The sequence below is a fragment of the Bison bison genome, unplaced genomic scaffold, assembly GCF_000754665.1.
Source record: "Bison bison bison isolate TAMUID 2011002044 unplaced genomic scaffold, Bison_UMD1.0 scf7180017864525, whole genome shotgun sequence".
Lineage (NCBI taxonomy): Eukaryota > Metazoa > Chordata > Mammalia > Artiodactyla > Bovidae > Bison > Bison bison.
The window spans coordinates 721,958-743,059 of record NW_011495076.1 but is presented as its reverse complement, the minus strand read 5'-3'; the positions used below and the strand labels follow the sequence as shown (position 1 = coordinate 743,059).

The 21,102-nt window shown below is 43.0% G+C and overlaps 1 protein-coding gene across 1 annotated transcript in view; it reads right to left on the bottom strand.

Annotated features, from left to right (window-relative positions):
- BMPER (BMP binding endothelial regulator) overlaps positions 1-21,096 on the bottom strand; it is a 252,908-nt gene extending 231,812 nt beyond the window's left edge. The window contains exons 1-2 of the mRNA XM_010831140.1: positions 20,924-21,096; positions 19,768-19,853 (exon numbers count right to left, since the gene is read on the bottom strand). Of these exons, the coding sequence (XP_010829442.1) occupies positions 19,768-19,853; positions 20,924-20,951 (114 nt within the window). The 5' untranslated portion in view covers positions 20,952-21,096. The remainder of the gene's footprint in view (positions 1-19,767; positions 19,854-20,923) is intronic.
- Positions 21,097-21,102: the final 6 nt, after the last annotated feature.

Genomic DNA, 21,102 nt, shown 5'->3' with positions numbered 1-21,102 from the left:
AAAGATTAAAGACAACTAATTGAATTAATTAAAAACTAATTAATTCAATTTAATTGAACCAAAAAATTAAATTTAAATAAATTAAACACGGCATATACTTAGTCATCCAACTGGTATGCTTTGGAGGGGACCAGCGCTGGAGGGGCCAGCAGTGGCCCAGGCCCTGGGATATAGCGTGACTGGGAGAGTCCACAGCCTCCAGAGCTGACATTCTAGTAGGGAGACCTTCAGGAAACAAAGATGTTCGAGATACAAGGGACACTGATGAGGCTATGGAGAAAACGAAGCAGGACAAGGGAACAGAATGACAGGCTGTGTACTTCAGAGGTGAGGGGTCAGAAAAAAAGGCCCTCAAATAAGAAAGCATTTCTCCAGAGGCCAGAATGAAGAAATGAGAATGTGTAACTATATTGGATGGGACTTCCCTGGTGGCTCAGTGCTAAAGAATCGCCTGCCAATGCAGGAGATGGGGTTGGGTCCCTCGGTCAAGAAGATCCCCTGGAGAAGGAAATGGCAACCTGCTCCAGTATTCTTGCTGGAGAATCCCATGGACAGGGGAGCCTGGAGGGCTACAGTCCATGGGGTTGCAAAAGAGTCAGACAGGACTTAGTGACTGAACAACAACAACAAATATATTGGATAAGTGTGTTCCGGGGACGGGAAAGAGCAGACACCCTTGTTAAGAGGGAGCTGGAGATCATGCAAGAGTAGCAGACCAAAAGAGGAGGATGCTCTGGGAGGTAGAGTCAGGGACAGCATCAGAAGGCAGATCCTGCAGGCCTTGTAGTTAGACTTCAGACTGCAGTCCAAGTCAGATGAGAAATCACTGGGGGAATTTTTGTAAATAGGTCAAAAATAATTGGATGTATACGTTTCAATGGCCACTGCCTGATAATGTATTGTCCAGAGGCAAAAGTGATCATGAAGATAGGAATTATCAGATACATTGTCAAGGTTTTGCCATCAAGATATGCTAGTAGATCGAACATATGATATAAGAGAAAAATGAACTCAGGACATCATGGTTGATCCCTGAAAAGATGGACCAGTGCAACTGATACTGCGGGCTGGAAGAAACGGGATTTGGAGGAGAGGTGGAAAATGAAATCTCTGCTTGGGCCATTTTAAGTCTGAGATGCTTCCTAGCATCTACGTGGAGAGGCCGAGTAGGCATTTGAATTTATAAGCCTACCCTTGAGGGGTCAGGGCTTTCCCAGTGGCTCAGCGGTAAAAGAATCCACCTGCAATGCAGGAGTTGCAGAGATGCAGGTTCAATCCCTGGGTCAGGAAGATCCCCTGGGAAGATCAGGAAGATCCCCTGGAGGAGGGCATGGCAGCCCACTCCAGTATTCTTGCCTGGAGAATCCCATGGACAGAGGAGCCTGGCAGGCCACAGTCCACAGGGTAGCAAAGTGTTGGATGTGATTGAAGCAACCTAGCATGCATGCATGCCTTGAGGGGTAAGGGAGCTGGGATCACAAATGTGGGAACTTTCAGCATATAGATGTTTTTAAGCCATGAATTTATATAAAAATCACCTAGGGAAGGAGTATAAACAGAGAGAATGTTTTGATCAAATCCTGGGGCCCTCCAATATATAAAGTTCAACAAGATAAGGAAGACCCAGGATAAAAAGGTCTAAGAAAGAGTAGCCAAATCAACATAATTCTTATAAACCCATAGAGAACTCTATATGTGTGAGTCTTTATACACACATGCATGTGCACACACACACACACCCCTCAGGCACTAAGGCCCACGACCGTATAAGATCACTGGTTCAGACTATTATATTACCCCAGTGACCACCAGAGGTCACTTTCTCTCAGCCCCTGCCACTATGTCAGATACCTACCAACCAAGATGCCTCAGCACAGCTGTCAGTGTGGCTATTTAAGGCTCATGAGAGAGCTACTGCTGGCCACTCCTTGCTGCTGCTTGCTGCTAAGGCACTTCAGTTGTGTCCGACTCTGTGCGACCCCATAGATGGCAGCCCACCAGGCTCCCCCATCCCTGGGATTCTCCAGGCAAGAACACTGGAGTGGGTTGCCATTTCCGTCTTCAATGCATGAAAGTGAAAAGTGAAAGTGAAGTCGCTCAGTCATGTCCGACTCTTAGCGACCCCGTGCACTGCATCCCAGCAGGCTCCTCTGTCCATGGGATTTTCCAGGCAAGAGTACTGGAGTGGGGTGCCATTGCCTTCTCCAGCCACTCCTTACCCTAGTGCTAATAACTACCATGCCTGCCAAGCTACTTCTCCGAGGGAACAGACTCTAGCTCAGGAAAATGCTGATTGCCTAGAAGATCTAAGAACACCAAGGAAAAGGTCTAGAACCTGTGTCCTAAGGGAGCTAGGACCCAACAGAGACCAGTAACCAAATGCTAGGCAAGTGTTAGAGATGAGTTTGGGAGTAAGAGAACATTAAACCCTAGGACTTGAAAAGGAAAAGGAAACCCGCCATTTTAGGTTTTTCTTCTCAGTTGAACTAAGATCTAAAATCAAATCCCTGGAAAGAACAGAGCCCATAGTCAAACCCTGCTTTCAATTTCTGATCCTAACAAACATGGCTCAGAGCTGGGAGTATGAGTGATCTCATCTACGTCAGGATAAATAGGACTCAGGGATCTAGGGAAGTGGCTTGCGCTCACAGGCAGGCACTGGCCAAGAAGCAGGGAAGCCAAGACCCCAGAACCACCTTGGAGCGCATTCTGAAAGTGAGCAAGAAGCAGAGAGCAGCCGGCGGAGAAGCTGGAGCTGAGGATATGTTGCAACTTTGAGATTTGTACTCCTCTCTGTCCTTTCAACATCATATTTCTTCCCACATACTTGAAGGCCGTCAACATTCCCCTGGGCATTCTGTCCACCAGGTTAAATGATATCAGCACACCATCATTAGTGAATAATATTTACTAAACCCCCACCTGGGTGTTTGACACTGCTCTAGCTAGTGCTTCAGTTATTCCCAGCCATCTTTTTCTCGACCACTTCATCATTATCACAAACGGCTCTCCTCTGGCCTCCACTGACTCTTCCAACTCAGTTGATGTCAGAGAGCTCCCCACTGGACAGTCCATCCCTCAACTGTCTGGTCCACGTGGGGTGTGCAGGAAGCACCACCACCCCACTGTAATTGTTTATGTATTTCATTATTGGGCTGGAACCAAGAATTAAAAACTGAAACTGAGAAAAACAAGACACAAAACTTGGAGAGTGGTGACATCATGGAAACGCTAGGCTAATAACAGAGAAAGAAAATAACATGGTTAAAAAAATAATAAAGATGGAAATGATAAGGGTGGAACCCTGGAACAATAGAAGGCTGGACTAATTTAAAATTTTTTTTAAAAAAGGAATTCTCATTAAAAGTATGTAAAATAGCAACATGACCAGAATTATGTGAAGGTAACACGAATCAGAACCTGTCAGCTTGACTTTTTACTCTCCTTGATCAGGGAGAGGAAAGTGTGGGCAGAAACTGGGTGCCATCAACAGAGCGGAAAGAACAAACATTTCCCAGAATGGGTCTGTTCCTGATGAGGAAGGGACCTGCTGGGCGGAAGCTGCCATCAGAAGGAAATAGCTCCCGTTACAGAGGTTTGAAAATGGAAGGGGTGGGGGTGGGGAACACCTCTAAATCCTGCTTCACCTGGCCCTCAGCTCTTACAGCTTGCCTCTGGCTCCTCCAGATGCTGCTGGATCCCAGCAAGTCTGTCATAAAACCCTGGCTGTTTTGTCAAATTGCTACATCTAGTTGACTCAGGCTGGAGAAGAAACAAACAAACGTCATATCAGCTTCACCCTGCAGCTGCTGCCCATCACAGAAAGACCACAGGAAACAGAGTGTATTCCTGTGGGAATCCGTCTCATGAGAAGGCTGGCAGCAACCCAGAGGGTCAGCCTGTCCCACCCAAAGGCGCCAGTGTCTACCTCACTGGACTACAAGGACTGTTAAAAACATAATTCCCAGGGAAGTTAGTTCCTGGGTCTCTCTCACTAGCCCCCTTGGGGTGCTTTCTCAACCCCTGTGGTCAGGAAGCATTCTGAGAGACATCTCTGTGGAGTCTACCCAGGATGGGTCTCGATCCCCATACTTGAATTGTAGCCCTGACTCTCACTGATTAGCGGTGTGAGCTTTGTCTTGTTTCACTTTTCTGAGCCTTCATTGTCTCAACTGTGAAACAGGTTTCTTGAGAAAGCCTTCTCTCCTTCACAGGGTGGCTTTGAGGAAGATGAAGGTCAGGCTATCCCCAATTTAAGAACATGGTATTGATTCATAAAATAGTTATTGAGACTTACAGAATGCAAGGTGCCATGCAAAATGTTTTCAGTGATGGTGAGAATCAGACACTATTTCTGCCCTAAAGAAGCCTAGAGTCCAGTAGGGAGACAGCCATGTGAATAATTAATGAAACTTCAGGGTAGGCAGGAATAAGGATTATAATATGAGAAATCAACATGAGGCTTCAAAGAACAAGTGACTAGTTCTGATCAAGTGACTAGAGGAGGCTTGAGAGAGGAGATGATACAAAGAGAAAAAAGTAGCACATCAGTAAAGACGGCTGATGTACAAGATAACTGCAAAGGTCCATAAAAATAACATATGTAAATGAGTTGACCTGTGGATAAGTTTGGTACCAATAACAGAATCTCAAATGTACCTGACCACTAGAGAACATGTTGCTTCATTGGGGAACTGACCTATATTCATGGTTATATTCATATTTCCTTCTCTTTCCCCTAACCTCAGATGGGAGGTTTTTCAAATACTGGCTCCTGCATGGAGTCGCTGGATGAGGTTATTAAAAATGGAGATTCTTAAAAAAAAAAACAAAAAAGATGGTGATGCTGATAGTAATAGCAATTTAAAAAATGGAGACTCTTTGATCTCTGTCAGATGTATTGAGTCAGAATCTCTGGAATAGAACCTTAGAATCTGCATTTTTAACAAGCTCCCTGGGGGGTTCTCATGTTCATTAAACCTGAGAGTCACCTCTGCTGGGGCCCAGGTGGGAGAATTCTTACCACTGACCTGTTAATGGCCTACAACTGTGTGAGAGAAGACAAGTCATCAGACTGCAGTGGGCAGGCAAGGAGGGAGGAGAGGCTGCCAGTGATGAGGACGCAACTGTGAGTCCTTAGCCACCAGCGCGCAAAGCTCTGCTCTAAGGGTCTCTCCCAACATACATGCAACCTCTGATTCAATCACATTTTCACACTTTTATTTGAGACTCTCTCATGAGAAAAAGTCATTGCAAACTAAATACATGACCCAAGCTTTACATCAAATGCCTACATGTACAATACATATTTACATGCAGCATACACATATGTCTGGAGAAGGCGATGGCAACCCACTCCAGTACTCTTGCCTGGAAAATCCCATGGACAGAGGAGCCTGGTGGGCTGCAGTCCATGGGGTCACGAAGAGTTAGATATGACCCAGCGACTTCACTTTCACTTTTCACTTTCATGCATTGGAGAAGGAAATGGCAACCCACTCCAGTGTTCTTGCCTGGAGAATCCCAGGGATGGGAGAGCCTGGTGGGCTGCCATCTGTGGGGTCGCACAGAGTCGGACATGACTGAAGCAACTTAGCAGCAGCAACAGCAGCATACACATATGTCATCCAGCACAGTCAAAGAATAATTTGTTCTGATTAATCAGATACTCCAACCAAGAGTTAATATCTATGGCCTGCATGAGTTCTTCAATTTTCAAAGAACTTGAAAGCAATAAAAGAGATCTAACTTCAAAACTATCTGGAACATAATTTAATCTCTTTCGTTCATGGAGGAAAAAAGTTTTTTTTTTCCAATCTCACAGCGCCTCAGGCCATTATTAACATAAATGCTCAGTACATATGTGCTGTGTTTAATAACCATCAATCATTCTCCTACTTCAGTCCTGCAGTTCGGTTCCCATGTTTCCTGCAGGTCACCATGTGCCCCTCTCCTTGGTACCAAGGTGAATGTTGTTTCCTCCCTTCCCCTCCCCCTCCACCATCAGAGGCATCCTGAGGATGTGCAGGAGAACCCATTAATTCAGAGCCGGGGGCTCAGAGATGAAGAGGGGTTATGTTTTACCATATCAACACATTTTATTTTTAGTTTGTGAAACCAGTGTCAGTTCACCCTGAATTTAAAGGTCCCCTCATTAAGATACACCAAAATAACCTGCCAGGATAAGTATCTCCAGTGAAAAATTCTCGAGGTGCTTAAAGTACATATTAGGTCAAACTGTAAGAAATTGTTGTTTTGATAGGTCAACACCAAATACCCAAAATCTGGAAGCTGTTTCTATAACTTGGCCCCCAAGTGGTGTGTAAAGTACTTTAATCAAATGTCTCTTTGCCTTTGCCCAGTGTACAGCTTTTACGAAACAGAAAAAAAAAATCACATATTTTAATAAATCCCAACTAGTTCCCTACACGCACACAAGAGAAAGGAGGGCACTGCTACCTGGTACGTGCTTATCCTAGGGGGAAGGAAGAAGCGCCAGTTCCTCCAGCAGACGCTACTTCGGAACTAATTAAAGACACCTACCCATAAAGCAGGCTCCTGCCCCCTTCCCTGCCATCCAACTATTCCCCAGACTCTGACTGAGTCACCTCTTAAGGGAAAGGAATTTCCGTCTGGGTGCTCACCTATTGTGCTAATGAGACTGCAAGTTGAGCTCTGGTGGGTACCACTGGGTACTGGAACCCCTGATTCACACATGCTTGAAAACAGGAAATCGCCTCATCTCAATTCTAACAGGCCCGATTCCCTCAAGGAGCATAAACCCAGGAACATGGCATAGCAGCTCTCAAGTGGGAGAATATCTGATTAGTCTTCCCATTCAGGAAAACAGCATCCCCCTGAGACCTAGAAACACCGGGATGTGAATGTCCTGATGCTACAGCTTTCACTCTATAAATCCACAACCCAGGAGAGACCCAGCAGGCTGAGAGCCTCTAGAATTCATGAATTTCTGAGAGGTACCGGGGCAGCGCATGTGTGCTAAGTCACTTCAGTTGTGTCTGACTCTTTGCAGCCCTAAGGACTGTAACCCACAGGCTCCTTTGTCCATGGGACTCTCCAGGCAAGAATACTGGAGTGGGTTGCCATGCCCTCCTCCAGGGGATCTTCCCAAACCAGGGACTGAACCCATGTCTCTTACGTCTCCTGCACTGGCTGGCAGGTTTTTACTACTTATGCCACCTGGGAAGCCCACAGACAGTCAAACAGCACAGCAAGGCTCTCCTGAGGCAGAAGTGGCAAGTCCCACAAGACACTGACCAGATGCAGCCCTGCTCTCTGAACCTAGAGGAAGCAGTTGTCATAACTTACCTCAAACAGGTCTGTTCAATTAGAAAATAAAATGGAAACGGAATCCCCCAATATTTTTTAGTAAGAAGTTCTAGGAATAAATACAGAAAAGAATGCAAATGTCATTGCTTTACTCACTAAAAGGAAAGCAGTGAGGAGGGAAAGGAACCTTATTGCTAATGCTATAGTCTGCAGATCTGCCTCCAAGAGGAACCTGAGAGGAAAGGTTCCAAAAATTTTTTTTTACATAGAGAGAAGGAAAAAAAATTAAGACAAAGATGCTAAAAATGCCTCTCAGTGAGACCCAAATAAATGTAAAAACAGTTTCGGGCCTCCTAATTTTCCTGCCTCCTTTCAGAGCACCAGCTCCACCTCTCCTGGAAATAGTTTTCTGAGGTCACCCACAGATGCAGAGGCCAGCAGCACAACCAGAGAGCCCACTGCACGGCATCTCAAAAAAGATGCTCAGCCTACGCCTGCAGCCTTTGTGGCCATGAAAAAATCATCTGGCCAAAACCTATTTACTTGACCAAGAGTATAAGAGTTATTTTGGAAACGCGTGCTTTTATAAGTGAAAATGTGAGGATAGTTATCTCCGTGATTTTTACAGTCACTGTCATTCTCTTTGAAGTGTCCCTGGGGTATCATCACTTATGTTGCTGGTCCTCTCCCACAGCCGGTTTATGGTTATTCCATCAAAGCAGGGCATTCAGGGGACATGCTCTAGTCAGGGAAGATGCAACTTGTCCCTCCCTCTCACTTTCTCTGGTTGAGTTACCTGCGTGAAACCTTCAAATTGCCACTCAGGGTATAGACCTTTGAACTTCTCATTTGCCAGATCTGGGTTAGTCCCGCCCATTACCTAACATTAAAAAAAAAAAAAAAAAAAACAGAAAACTCATTACACTGCACAACGTGTACATACAATAAGGCCTTTGTCCTTAAAAGAAAAACATAATTTTCAACAGAGTCGGCTCCCAGAAGCCAAGGGAGCTAACATCCAAAACCTAATATAAACACTGAGGCTTGTGTCCCGGTTTCGGAGTTAGGCTCAGTGAAGGGGGAGGGAATGATGGGAATGGCAGCCAAGGGGGTCCAAGGCATTTTTCACTGTGATTTTTGAAAACAGAACTGAGATAATCCTGGATCCTCCCCTCTCAGGCACCTCCTGCATTGTCGCCTACAAGGCAGCAAGGTATTTCTATAAGAGAGAATGTTTCTTTTGTCACAAGTAAAAGCAGGACTTAATGTCTATATGACTTTAGTTCTCAAATGGGAGTACATTCCTTTCAAAGGAAGAAAAAAAGTGTTTTTGCAATGATTATTTAGGATGTCTTTTATAGACGGGGTTGAACTTCTGTGACAAACTCACTGGGAGAATCCTGTTTTGGAACTTGGAGTTCCATTCTGGGGGGTAGCGATCTCAAGTGTTAACAACCCAAATTATAAACAGGAAACTCCAGCCTGACTCCCACTCAAGTCCCAAGGTTACGGACCTCTCGCTGAAGCTTTGGGGCTTCCAGAGATGAGGGGACAAGGTTCTTACACTTGAAGACCTCATCTCCTAAGATAAATCTGCCCAAGTTAACCACATACATTACTACACAGAACATGCTCTCAAAGAGAAGAGGCAGATTCTTAGAAGAGTTGATGAGACAGCGGGTCAAAAGCACACAACGCTCCATGAATGTGGAGGGTCTGCAAGTCCAAATCCAGTCACATCAGTTAATGCGGGATCACCTGCTACACCGTGAGCAGCCGGAGTGACTGGGGCTGGGCAGACAGCAGAGCTCTGCACGTTTCAAAAGCGGGAGAACTGCCTGGTGGTGCAGTGGTTAGGAATCTGTACTTTCACTACCGAGGGCATGGGTTCAAACCCTGGCTGGGGAACTAAAATCCCACAAGCCATGCCTCTCAGCCAAAACTAAAAATTTAAGCATACAAAATTATCAGATTTTTTAAAAACATAAATAAATTTAATAAAAGGGAGAGGATTCTGAAGCATCAGTCTCAGTGGCTCCGTTCAGTGATTAGTTTTACATTTCTGCCTCCCACCTTCCACTTCCTCATTCAACGGCAGTGCCGCAAAGGACAGGTCGGCCTCACTGTGAAAGCAAGGTTTCGATTAGCCATCAGGAGACGAACACTAAACAGGTAGACTTTTGAAAATGAGGAGCAGAGAAGCAGCCATCTTGCTAAGCCCCAAACATTTCCCAGGTTTTCTATCTTTTACAGAAAAGATAGCAGTCACCTCTACTAAAGTTCCATCATCTGCCCTGATAGAAGTTCAGAGTAAACACATCATAGGAACTGGCCATACACTAAAATAAAGGCAGTAGTCCAGTTAATCATTTCTTAGAAGATTTAGAAGCCTTGTAGTCATCTATTTAAGCACTTCTTAGAAGTCTGGGATAGGCAGCAATTGCATAGCGTTTAGATGGTGGCATGTGTGCGTGTGTACTAAGTCACTTCAGTCATGTCTGACTCTTTGCAAAACCATAGACTGTAGTAAGCCAAGCTCCTCTGTCCATGGGAATTCTCCAGGCAAGAATACTGGAGTGGGTTGCTGTGCCCTCCTCCAAGGGATCTTTCCCACCCAGGGATTGAACCCACTCATGTCTCTTACGTCTCCTGCATTGGCAGGCTGGGGCTATCATTTCAGAAGTGCTTACCACGTTTCCAGACCCTGTTTTAAGAATCTTGACTTAAGAAATGTTTAGACTCACAATTCTGACAAAAGCCCTATGATGAAAATAAAGATGTCAAGATACAGAAATATTAGGCAACTCACGCAAAGCTGTACAACTATTAAAGGAGATAAAGGAGTCACTACACTATCATTGCTAAAAAATATACTCACTAAAGTATGTGCTAAAAACTGGTTTACAGCATACACTTTCACTGTCTTCTATTCAAGTTCTCGCTCTTAATAACAATAGTTCCACTTACACTGTTTACAAAGGTCTTTCACAAACACTAGTGTATTTAACCCATACACATCGTCTCAGTCAATGGCTACAGCCCACAGATGGGGTCTCCACTACGATTCCTCTTTAGAAATGAAGCCAAAGGGCAGACATACCACTGTGACTGGCTCAGTACCCACAGCTAAGGCTCAGGGAGACCAAGGTGGCTGCCCAGTTATGCACAGCTACAAGGTGGCCCTGGGGAGACTTGAACCCATAATTTAAGACATCAAGGCTGCCGTTCCACAGGTCTCCTTCAGTGATGAAACAGACATCAAAAATTTAGTGAAAAAAGAAAATATTTTTCCTGAAGATCTAACTAAAGGATTAAATTATATCATAATATTTTTAAAGCACCATTAACAGTTTCATAGAGCAAACTTGAAAGTTTATAATGGTAAGATTTTATGTTAGCCAACTTCTTTGATATTGTTGCTCTGATTCATAATAAGAAATGCCTCCATGTAGCTTTGTCCATTTTGCACGTAACTATAGAAACATTCCAAAGACACTTCCAAAGTCTATTATTTTTATTCATGAAATTAGTTTTGTTTGGGGACCTTTGAAAATGTCATGTGGTATTTACTCACTTTTGCTGAGACCTTTACATTCAGAAAATGTGTGATTTTTGCACTAAATTTTCAAAATCCCTACAGCAATCTTAGTATTTCTCTCAAACCGGGTTCCACCAAATTCCATCTATGATCAATTCTATTCCATGGGAAAATGAGCGACAGGTCCTATGGACCTGGACACCATTGTGTTTGTTTCAAATAGTTCAAGATGATGATGAGAAAGTTCCATCCTTGATGTTCTCCCAGAAGGTCCAGTCTAACTCTGAAAGATCTAATACCACTGATCTTCCTCTTCTTCAAACATCTGCCTTGGTCTGTACTTTGCTGGTTCTCCTTTTGTAACTATACCTCAGTCTCTGTTGTTGGCTTCTACCTTCCTAACCTTCTTTTAAATATAGCCCTTCTTCTATTTACTATTATAGGCTAATTTGTTGAAATCTCAATTTAGACCCCTTCCAAAGACAAATAATTTATCCCCAAAGTTCTGAAATTTATTTCAGTGTAAACAGTTAACACATTGGTTTCTAGTCTTGATGTCTCTATTACTATCAAGATCCACATTTTGAAGAGCCTACTGCTGCTGCTGCTGCTGCTGCTGCTAAGTCGCTTCAGTCATGTCCGACTCTGTGCGATCCCATAGACAGCAGCCCACCAGGCTCCCCTGTCCCTGGGATTCTCAAGGCAAGAACACTGGAGTGGGTTGCCATTTCCTTCTCCAATGCATGAAAGTGAAGAGTGAAAGTGAAGTCGACTAGGTTTTCCTAATTGGAAGGTCTTCAAGCCCACTTCAGTTCTAAACTTATTATCCCCCATCCACATCCATGACCTCTTCTCTTCCTACATTGTGCATAACATTGGCTAGAATTCTCAAAATTCCCTTCAATCCACCCCATTTCTCATCTTTGCCATTTATTTTATTGCCAAGTTCTATCAACAGCTTCCTAGGTGTCACTAGCGGTAAAGAACCCACCTGCCAAAGCAGGAAACATAAGAGAATGTGGGTTCAATCCCTGGGTTGAGAAGATTCCCCTGGAGAGGGGAATGGCAATCCACTCCAGTATTCTTGCCTGGAGATTCCCATAGACATAGGAGCCTTGTGGGCTACAGTCCACAGAGTCACAAAGAGTCAGACATGACTGAAGTGACTCAGCACATTAACTTGGGCTCTGAAACTCCTCTGCAAGTCTGTGGGTCCTGGCACAGGGGCACACTTGCTTTAAGGTGGGCCGTACAATTTTGATTGTTGTAGAAAATGTGTGCTACCACTGAGAATACATACTACCGTAATAGTATCTGTCAAACTAAATAATTTGCCAAATGGGTCAAGCAACAGTGCAGAGCAAGGCATCACTGTGGGCAGGAGGAGAGATGGCCTCAAAATGGAATTTTGAGAGTGAGGTCTGGAAGTAAACCATTCTATTCAAATAGCAGCACCGAGAGCTGCTCCAGACACACCAAGTGATGAGCAAAGTGACTGCCACAGAGACGCACTAGCACATCATCCCACTGTAATGACTACCGCATTTTAACTACTGTGTTTTTTCTGGTGCCTGTTGTCCAAACTCTGGCCTCTCCACACTCTACACAGCTCTCACAAAAGCTTCTAGAGGAATTTATACACAGCACAGCTTACTGTGTCATGTGGGTGAGCCAAAATATGAAATGGCTCCCACAACTCCACAAGTGGAACTGAGCTCCTTGTTATTGCACTCAATGTCCTCCCCTCGATGCTTCTCACCAAGCCTTCTGACTCCAGCTTCCATCAGAGCTTTGGGTACACAGGGCACACTGGACTCCTCAGTCTTCACAATTCCCAAGCATACGCTCTTCTGTGCCTTTGCTCCAATCATGCTTTGCCCAGACTATCTTCTCTCTGTCCATCAAGGTCCCAGATAATCCAATCAGAATTCGTCTACAGTTCCCTTAGTACTTGGGTTTGAGCCTAGCAGAGTGTTTTTCTGGCACTTCTATAAAACTTATCCATGCCTGCGTTTTTCTTTTCCATTCCACTGTGGGCAAGAACCTGTACTATTGGTCTGCACCCCCAAGGTGCCCAACCAGCACAATGCTTCAAACACAGAAAAGGCAAGAAAGGAACGGGAGAACGAAGTGTGAAGAGAAGGAAGAAAGAATAATATTACTGCATTTATAACCTGTTATCCCTAGCGCTTTGAGTGATGTTTTATAGAACTAGAACTGGGAATCAAGAGGTCTGAAAATATACACCCAGCTCATTTTGCTGATCTTAACTAAGTTCAACAAGCACACTTGACCTCCTGGTGCCATGAAAGGTGATGTTACTAGTATTCTTTTATAGCATAAAGGATTTAACAGACTCTCAGTTGGACCCAAGTGCCATAGAAGAGGGTGCAAGAAACTGATATCTTTTGTTTATTCAATGAATTTGTATTAACTGGTTTATTTTCCATCGCTTTGTGTCGCCTGATTTTTCCTATGATGTCCTGTTCTCCTGCCCTCACTATATCTGAATCCTCATCTGGAGAAGGGCTCTCTTTCCCCAGCCTGCTTTCCCACACTTAAAACACAGTTTACTGGCGGTGCACACTATGAAGACTGGTGCCTTGAAATGAAAAGAAAGCATGTTTAAAATGGGATGGGAATGGGGCAGGGGAGCACACAGTAAGTAGGCAGCAAACCCTACTCAGGTCTGGAACAGGGTTGAGAGACTTGCACAAGGCGGTCCAGGAAAATCACCATGATGCCAGACCACTAGGCAGTTTTTCCAGAATTACAACGCTCCTGAGTCCCTACCCTAACCCTCTGCCAATAAAAGTACAAGTGAAGGTGACCCCACAGGCATAGAGATGTAAATATTCTGCAGAAAAACGAGGCCCCTCTTCCATGGAAAGTTTTTTTAGTGTTTAATGGAGAGCAAGGGGAAAACTTACAGCAGGGCTCACACACCACTGGACCAATAAGAAAGCAGCTCAGATCAACCTAGTCCAAGTCTGGAGGGACAGAAAACCCCACAAAATGTTACTGACCTAGTCCTCTCCATTCATAACGATGGGTGGGCTTGGCATCATTATCCCTAGGTCTCTTCTCCATCAGCTTTCCTTCTCCTCCCTTTTCTTTCCTTCTTTTTTAATGAGCCCATAGGGTTTCTTTCTTTTTTTTTTTAAGAATATTTATTTATTTATTTGGCCGCACTGGGTCTCAGTTGAAGCACACGAGATCTTCGATCTTCCTTGCGGCATGCCAGCTCTTAGTTGCAGCATGTGGGATCTAGTTCCCTGACCAGGGATAGAACCTGGGCTCCCTACATTGGGAGCCCAGAGTCTAGTCACTGGACCACCAATGAAGTTCTCCCTTTTCTCTCTTTTCTGATGAACATTTGCCTCTAATTCCATGTGAGGAAATAAGAATTTAAACATTAACATCATCATCAACAATAACAATAATGAATCGTTCTGACTTAATGCCAAGCTTTGGACCAAGTCTTAAATGTTCTATCTCATTTAGTTCTCACAGCAAGTCTATGAGTTTGTTAATGACAGCCACCCCACTCTACAGATAAGGAAACGGAGGCTTAGAAAGGTGAAAAAACTTTCCTGAGTTCACCAGCAGTAAGTGACTGAGCCAGGCTCCCCAGCTGGCTCAGTGGTAAGGAATCCACCTGCCAATGCAGGAGACAAGGGTTCAATTCCTGGGTCGGGAAGATCTCCAGGAGAAGAAAATGGCAACCCTCTCCTGTATTCTTGTCTGGGAAATCCCATGGACAGAAAAGCCTGGTGGGCTACAGCCCATGGGGTCGCAAAAGAGTTGGACATCACTTAGCAATTAAACAACAAGAGAGCCAGTATTGGAACCCAGGCCTGTCTGATGCCAGGGCTAAAGCACTTTGCCAAAATGATATGATACGAGCCAATAGCTGCCTGCACTGCATCTTCCTCTGAAGGGCCCTCCAAGCCCAGACTTGGTTTGTGTTATAAGACAAAATCACTCTAACTACTTCCTAGAGTAAGCCTATGTCAGCTTTGTAGAGGTTGAGATAACTCTCTGAAGCCCTTGGAGGGATCTGTAGACATTTGGAAATAGTAAACAACATGCAAAAGCAAGTTGGTTTAGCAGAGAAAACACTGTTTTCACATCACAGGTCTGTTTCTTAGTAACTATATAACTTCAGGGCATTTGCTCCACTTCCATGAGCCTCAAGAAAGCGCTAATGATAATAATCGTCTACGAGCTGGTATTGGCAAATTTGTCAGTAAAATGCTGTAAATTAGTTCAGTTCAGTCGCTCAGTCGTGTCAGACTCTTTGCAACCCCCTGGACTGCAGCACACCAGGCTTCCCTGTCCATCAACAACTCCTGGAGCTTGCTGACTCATGTCCATAGAGTTGGTGATGCCATCCAACCATCTCATCCTCTGTCATCCCCTTCTCCTTCTGCCTTCAATCTCTCCCAGTATCAGGGTCGCATCAGGTAGCCAAAGTATTGCAGTTTCGGCTTCAGCATCAGTCCTTCCAATGAATATTCAAGATTGATTTCCTTTAGGATGGACTGGTTGGATCTCCTTGCAGTCCAGGGGACTCTCAAGAGTCTTCTCTAACTAAATTAGTTACCCTTTCCTAAAACTCTATTGAATACCTTATTCTATGGGAAGGCAATTGGTCATACCACCTTCTAAACAGAGTAGAAATAAAAATAAATAAATATATTAACACATAAATAAATAAACCCTGATCATTGTCTTAGTGAGCATCCAATATCCAGTCTAAAAATGAAAAAAAATAATTTTCAAAAAATTGTAGCAACCTATTCATATGTGCATGTATGGAGCATAGCTCTCTGAACACATCAAGACTACTTTATATTTCCCCTGCCTCCCTCCTTCCTTCACCCTCCCCATTCTCCCTCTCTCCACCTCTCTCTTTCTCTTTCTCTCTCTCTTTCACACACACACACACACGCAGACATACATGAATTGAATCCTGATGCACTGCTGTCTCCCTCATCCTCAAACACGTGCCTTATACTTGCTCAGTTAATAGATAACTATTCTCCAGCCAGTTAATTTGAACAGTAAAAAACATGAAGCTTTTATAGAGATAAAGTACCCTGAAGAATCAAAGATGCTGGTAGCTGCTTGTTTAGTGACAGAGGATTCTGTGATTAAAAGTAGAAGACAGCAGACAAAGCCCCCTCTGTTCGCACCCCTTGGTTGGCTCCAAGCAAGGTGGAGCCCCACTTCTTGTAACACCAAATTTCACGTTGTTTTTTATGAGCAGAGGGTCCATTTCTAAATTGCACCTCTGGATTTAAAAGAGGAAATTTAAACCTCAGAATAATGTTTTTTGCTGAACAAAATGTATGCCAAACTAAGCTCGGACTGACTTCTGTTTTCTGAGTCCCAGCCTCCCAAGTTTTCTCAGGTTTCCAGTACTGGGCCGAACTCACTGGCTTTTGCCATTCCCTTCTATGTTATGGTTAGGTGGAAAAGGGGTGAGAAGCAGGGGTACCACATCCTCAGGTTCACTGCATAGATTTGGGGATGCCCAAAAGATCCAGAGGACCACTTTCGATTCATCAGTTGAGACGGGCTGGCTCCTATCAGCTGTACTTCACGTAAGGCACCAATGTTTTTCTAGGCATTACGGGAAAAATAGTTCTAGCAAGAAAGGGAAAAAACACCACACAAAACAGCAATAAGTCTGGCCTTCCTTCCCCAGCCCCACAAAAGACCATTTTGTAAGACGAGGAAAAGCTGTGCTTTGCTTTCTAACTGAACAATGAAGCGCTTGCATCTTTAATCCAAACTGTCTACCCGCTTCCCTAGATTTCAGGACAATAGTCCAACTTCTCACCTTCCCCCTTGAACAGTTGAACCCACACACTTTAAAATAATATCCATCAGCAGCTGACAAACTGGTTATTCTTGGACCACAACTGATGCTGGCAAGAGGAGGTCCAGGCAGACAAGGATAAATGAGAATAAAATTATTCAGTTCTGCTCGCCGTGGCCACTGCATCAGCTGTCATCCTCAAAATTCCCACAGAAATGAGTTCATTCCACCTTTGAAACATTTCGGAGCTTAAAAGTTTAAATCAGGCCAAGTTGATTCTGTGGGATTTTTCTAGCTTTTACACTGTAATTATATGCAGGACTTTGTGCCACCTATTTCCTCTCAACTGTAACATTTTACGTCTTTTTTAAGCATATGTTGAGGTTAGCTTTTTTTTTAGTACATGTTATGAAATAAGATATGAGCTTATACTCAGCTTTAGGTAGCTTTCTGCCAAAAGGCTGGACCAACACAAACTAAATATGACTATTTTCTTTATCCAAAGTACAGTTTTGACTATTACATACCCTCTTAACATACATACATAAAACTAGCTCACAACGAAAGCTCCCTGCAGGTCAACTGAAATCATAACGAGATTTTCCTTTCATATAATGTGATTAACAAATGTTAGCTAACCAGACTCCTAAAAGACTCAAAAGAAAAAAGCAAAATAACTCAAGCAATGCCAAAAAGTCAAATAACTCAACAATCTATTTTTTTCCTTGCTTTTTCACATCTTTAACTTAGAAAATAGCCTGTTTCACTTGACTATAGGAATGTGCTCTAGAGGCAGGTGAGAGTGAGTTCCAGCTCCACTATTTACTAAAATACGACCTTTACAAGCTACTAAATCCTCTAGCCTCAGTTTCCTCATCTGTAAAATGGGGGGAGGGGGTAAAAATCTTCAAAAAATATTTGTGAAGATTAAATGAAACGCAGTCTTCGATAAGTGCCAGCAGATGAAGTATTTCATAAGTGTTAGTTGTTATTTCTGACATTATCTGTTTGCTAAATAAGCCTACCTTCCAGCCTAAATATAAAATTGTCAACTAGCCTCATGGTAAGCTAGGTGCTTCGAAATTCATATACTGCAGTTGGTCCCTTGGAAACTTACAAATAAAGAAACAGTTGCCCATCTAGCCTTACTCAACTTTATCAAGTACTACAACTGTTTGGGAAACAATAATGACTATGACAACTTGGGCCCCATAATCCTAAACCCCTGCAAAAGTCATGGCAACATATCACTGAACCTTTCAGCTAGGGGGAACTTTGAGGCATCCTCTGAAAAGCTAGTGAGTCAGAATGCGAGTCTCAACTTTATGTGTTTGGAAAGGATTTCTGATAGCTCTCATGAAGGCAGACACCTCCAAATGTTACTCAAAGATATAAATGAACCTACCACCCTTCTGAACACAATCAATATAAATATCACTCCAGAATTCCAACCGACGCATCTTTTTTCTTCAGATTCACTCTTTACCTTCAAAACAGCAAGGTCTTATTAGCAGTAAGCTGTACTTTCGGGGAAAGGCACTATTTCCACCAGGGCAAGAGTACCAAAAAAGGGAAATGCTGTATTGAGAATTTTCATACTATTTTGAAAAAGTTTGCAAAACCCAAACTCTGTGTTTAAACATTATAAATGTAACAATATTGCTGAGGAGAAAAACAATATTTTTGCATATGGAGTTCCAAATTTATTTAAATATTACCCCATTTTCTGAGATCTTACGAGATCAAGATAAAATAATTCACTAACACTATGTAGATAGGAGAAATAAAGAAATCATCTCCTTTCTGCCCCCACCACACACACACTCACACACAGAGGCAGACACACTACATTTGTAAATACACAATTGAGCCAAAATTTAATGCAAAGCTCCTTTTCAACAGGTCCTTTGGTGAAAGATCATTCATTAACAAGGCAGCTCATAAACACAAACCTAATTGTCCCTCTCTCAGCTCTCTTTTGTTAAAGCAGCAACACTTATCATCTCTGGAAATGGAATGCATTTTTTACCTCTATTTCTGCTGATTTCCTTAGTCTTCAGAACCTGATAATCATTTGATACAGACATTCACCTTCACCCATTTATCATTTCACAACATTGACCTCATCTATTGTGGTGAAAAACTTCGGGTAGTTTAAACCCAGATGGCTTGGCTTTCCCCTAAACAGAGAAAATTCCCTTCTCTGGTTGCATACAGCATGTTGATCTGATAACAAGCAGTCATCTATCATTTGGGGGCTTTGCATTTGACTTTGACTGCCTTAATGTATTTCCAACAGGGTTTTGTGATGTGTAGTTTTTAATCAAGTTTTGCCAAAAGTGATTGGCATGTAAAACACTTTTAAACAAAAATGTTCTTTGTGAGTCGCTATTTCAGCTCAGAAATTCTTATTCATATAATTTAATCTCCCCCATGTGGTTACTTATTAGATCTTATCATTTACTATAAAGCTAAAATAAACTGAAACAAATCATTTTTTTAATCTACCAGCCACTGCTCGTGTTAACTAAGCAGCTGACAGCCAAGTGTCATCCTCTACTAAGGACAGAATATCCTTTCTGACTCATGGCTTCCAAATCAGATATATAAAGATTGTTTTTGAGAGCTTAGGATATAAGAGGCAAAAAAACTCAAGATCTTGTCCCCATGTTTGTGCTTTGTGACTCTAACCTCTCTTTCCCCTTGTCACATACCTTATCCCAGACCTTTATACCTAAATGTTATCATTTTGACACTGAGCTCAGACAATAGAATCAGAGCAGAAAGTTTGGTGGCACCTATGATTTGGTGGCAATAGCCATTCCCGGCAGCAGAAGGGCAAGTGGTAATTACCACTGAGGTGATGCTATACCAAGTCCATCTGAAGTTTACATCTGCAACCTGATGTCAAAGATAAACATCTCCAGCCTGATGAAATAGAAATTGCCAAAGTCCATAAAACTTGGAAATTCAATGGAATTCAATTCACCAGCCATCTGTGGTTTTGTAATGACCAAAAGCAATTTTTAAGATCTGGTCATAAAATCACAGCGAAAGGATTCACCTTGCAGAGGGAGCAATTGATTTCCCATTACCTGATCTCCATACTCACCATGCAGACACACATTATACAAGGGTTGTCCGTGATAAATGGAATCTGGAGGACTTCACCTTCATTTTCACATTTTGCAACAGAACCTAAAGGGAAAAAAAGTTATTTAAATTTAGCTGCATGGCCTTGTTACAAAAATAGAATTTTTATAATAATACTTTTTGAGAAAACTATATCCAAATTTCAAAAATCCCTAATGAGTTTTAAATAATCAAATTCACCCCAAAAAGTCCCCCTGAAAAAAACATACTTTAAATAATTTTATTAGAACAAGTTTTTTTAAAAGCCTGTGCTACATAGATATATTTTCTGCTCTCAGATGGTTGGTTTAAGCACAATTCCAAGTATTTGATTGGATCTTTAATAATACCCTTCCTTTATAAAACCATTTCAACTAAACAAACACTCCCATAAGCAAAAAATTCAAATTGGCCATTAAGGTAGATTTTAAATTTGAACAGAATTCAGGACTGTGTCAATAAACAGGCCTTTATATGAATCTGCCTCATATTGTGTTGAATTGAAATTACTTTTCGAAATACAATCTTCTTTCCTCTTTTCTTAGAAATAGACTCAATATTTTCTTTTCTGCACCAGGTGTCAGTAAAGTATGTCCTTCAGAATAGCAGCTGAGGTCTTCACCTGCCTGAAAGCATATAATTATTATATCCTGCTATTATTACCCTTTTAAAATATGATAGTTGCTTTAAATCCAGGTCTGGAGAGCGGGTGCTTTAAAGATCACTACCAGTAAAGAAGCTATATTGGAACCTTATAGAGTGAGACAGGCCTATGGGTGGAAAACGATGCAGTTTTTTTTTTTTTTCCCCCTTTAATTGCATACGGGAGAAGAGATAAAACTAAAGGTTGAAGAAAACTAAAGATAATAAAGGAACTTTTCAAATCCAAATAGAAGAATTTCCGTTATCACTACAGTATTAATGTCAACAGCCTGCCCGCTCTCCACTCCTTAGCCTACTCACTGCTTTCCCACCCCTTAACCCCAAAGGGCTTCCTTCATCCCCATGTGCCAGCGAGGAGCAGGCTCCAAGGTGCTCGTTCCCCACCCTCCCGTCCCCGGGGCCAGTCAGCGCCTTCTCTCCCAGGTACCAAGCCAGTGTCTGGGAGGGTCGGTCCCTCCCGACCCCTCCCCTACCTGTCAAGAAGGAAGAAGCCAGAGACATGGGGGACCCCCGAGCAATTGAGCAGCAGCAAGACGCAGCAGGTAATCCCGGGCGAGCGCCGGCAGGGACGCTCAGCCAGAGCCCTGACGCCGGAGAACCAGAGCATCGTCACCTGGAGGGAATCCCGGGCGACTGCAGGTCCCGCGCCGCC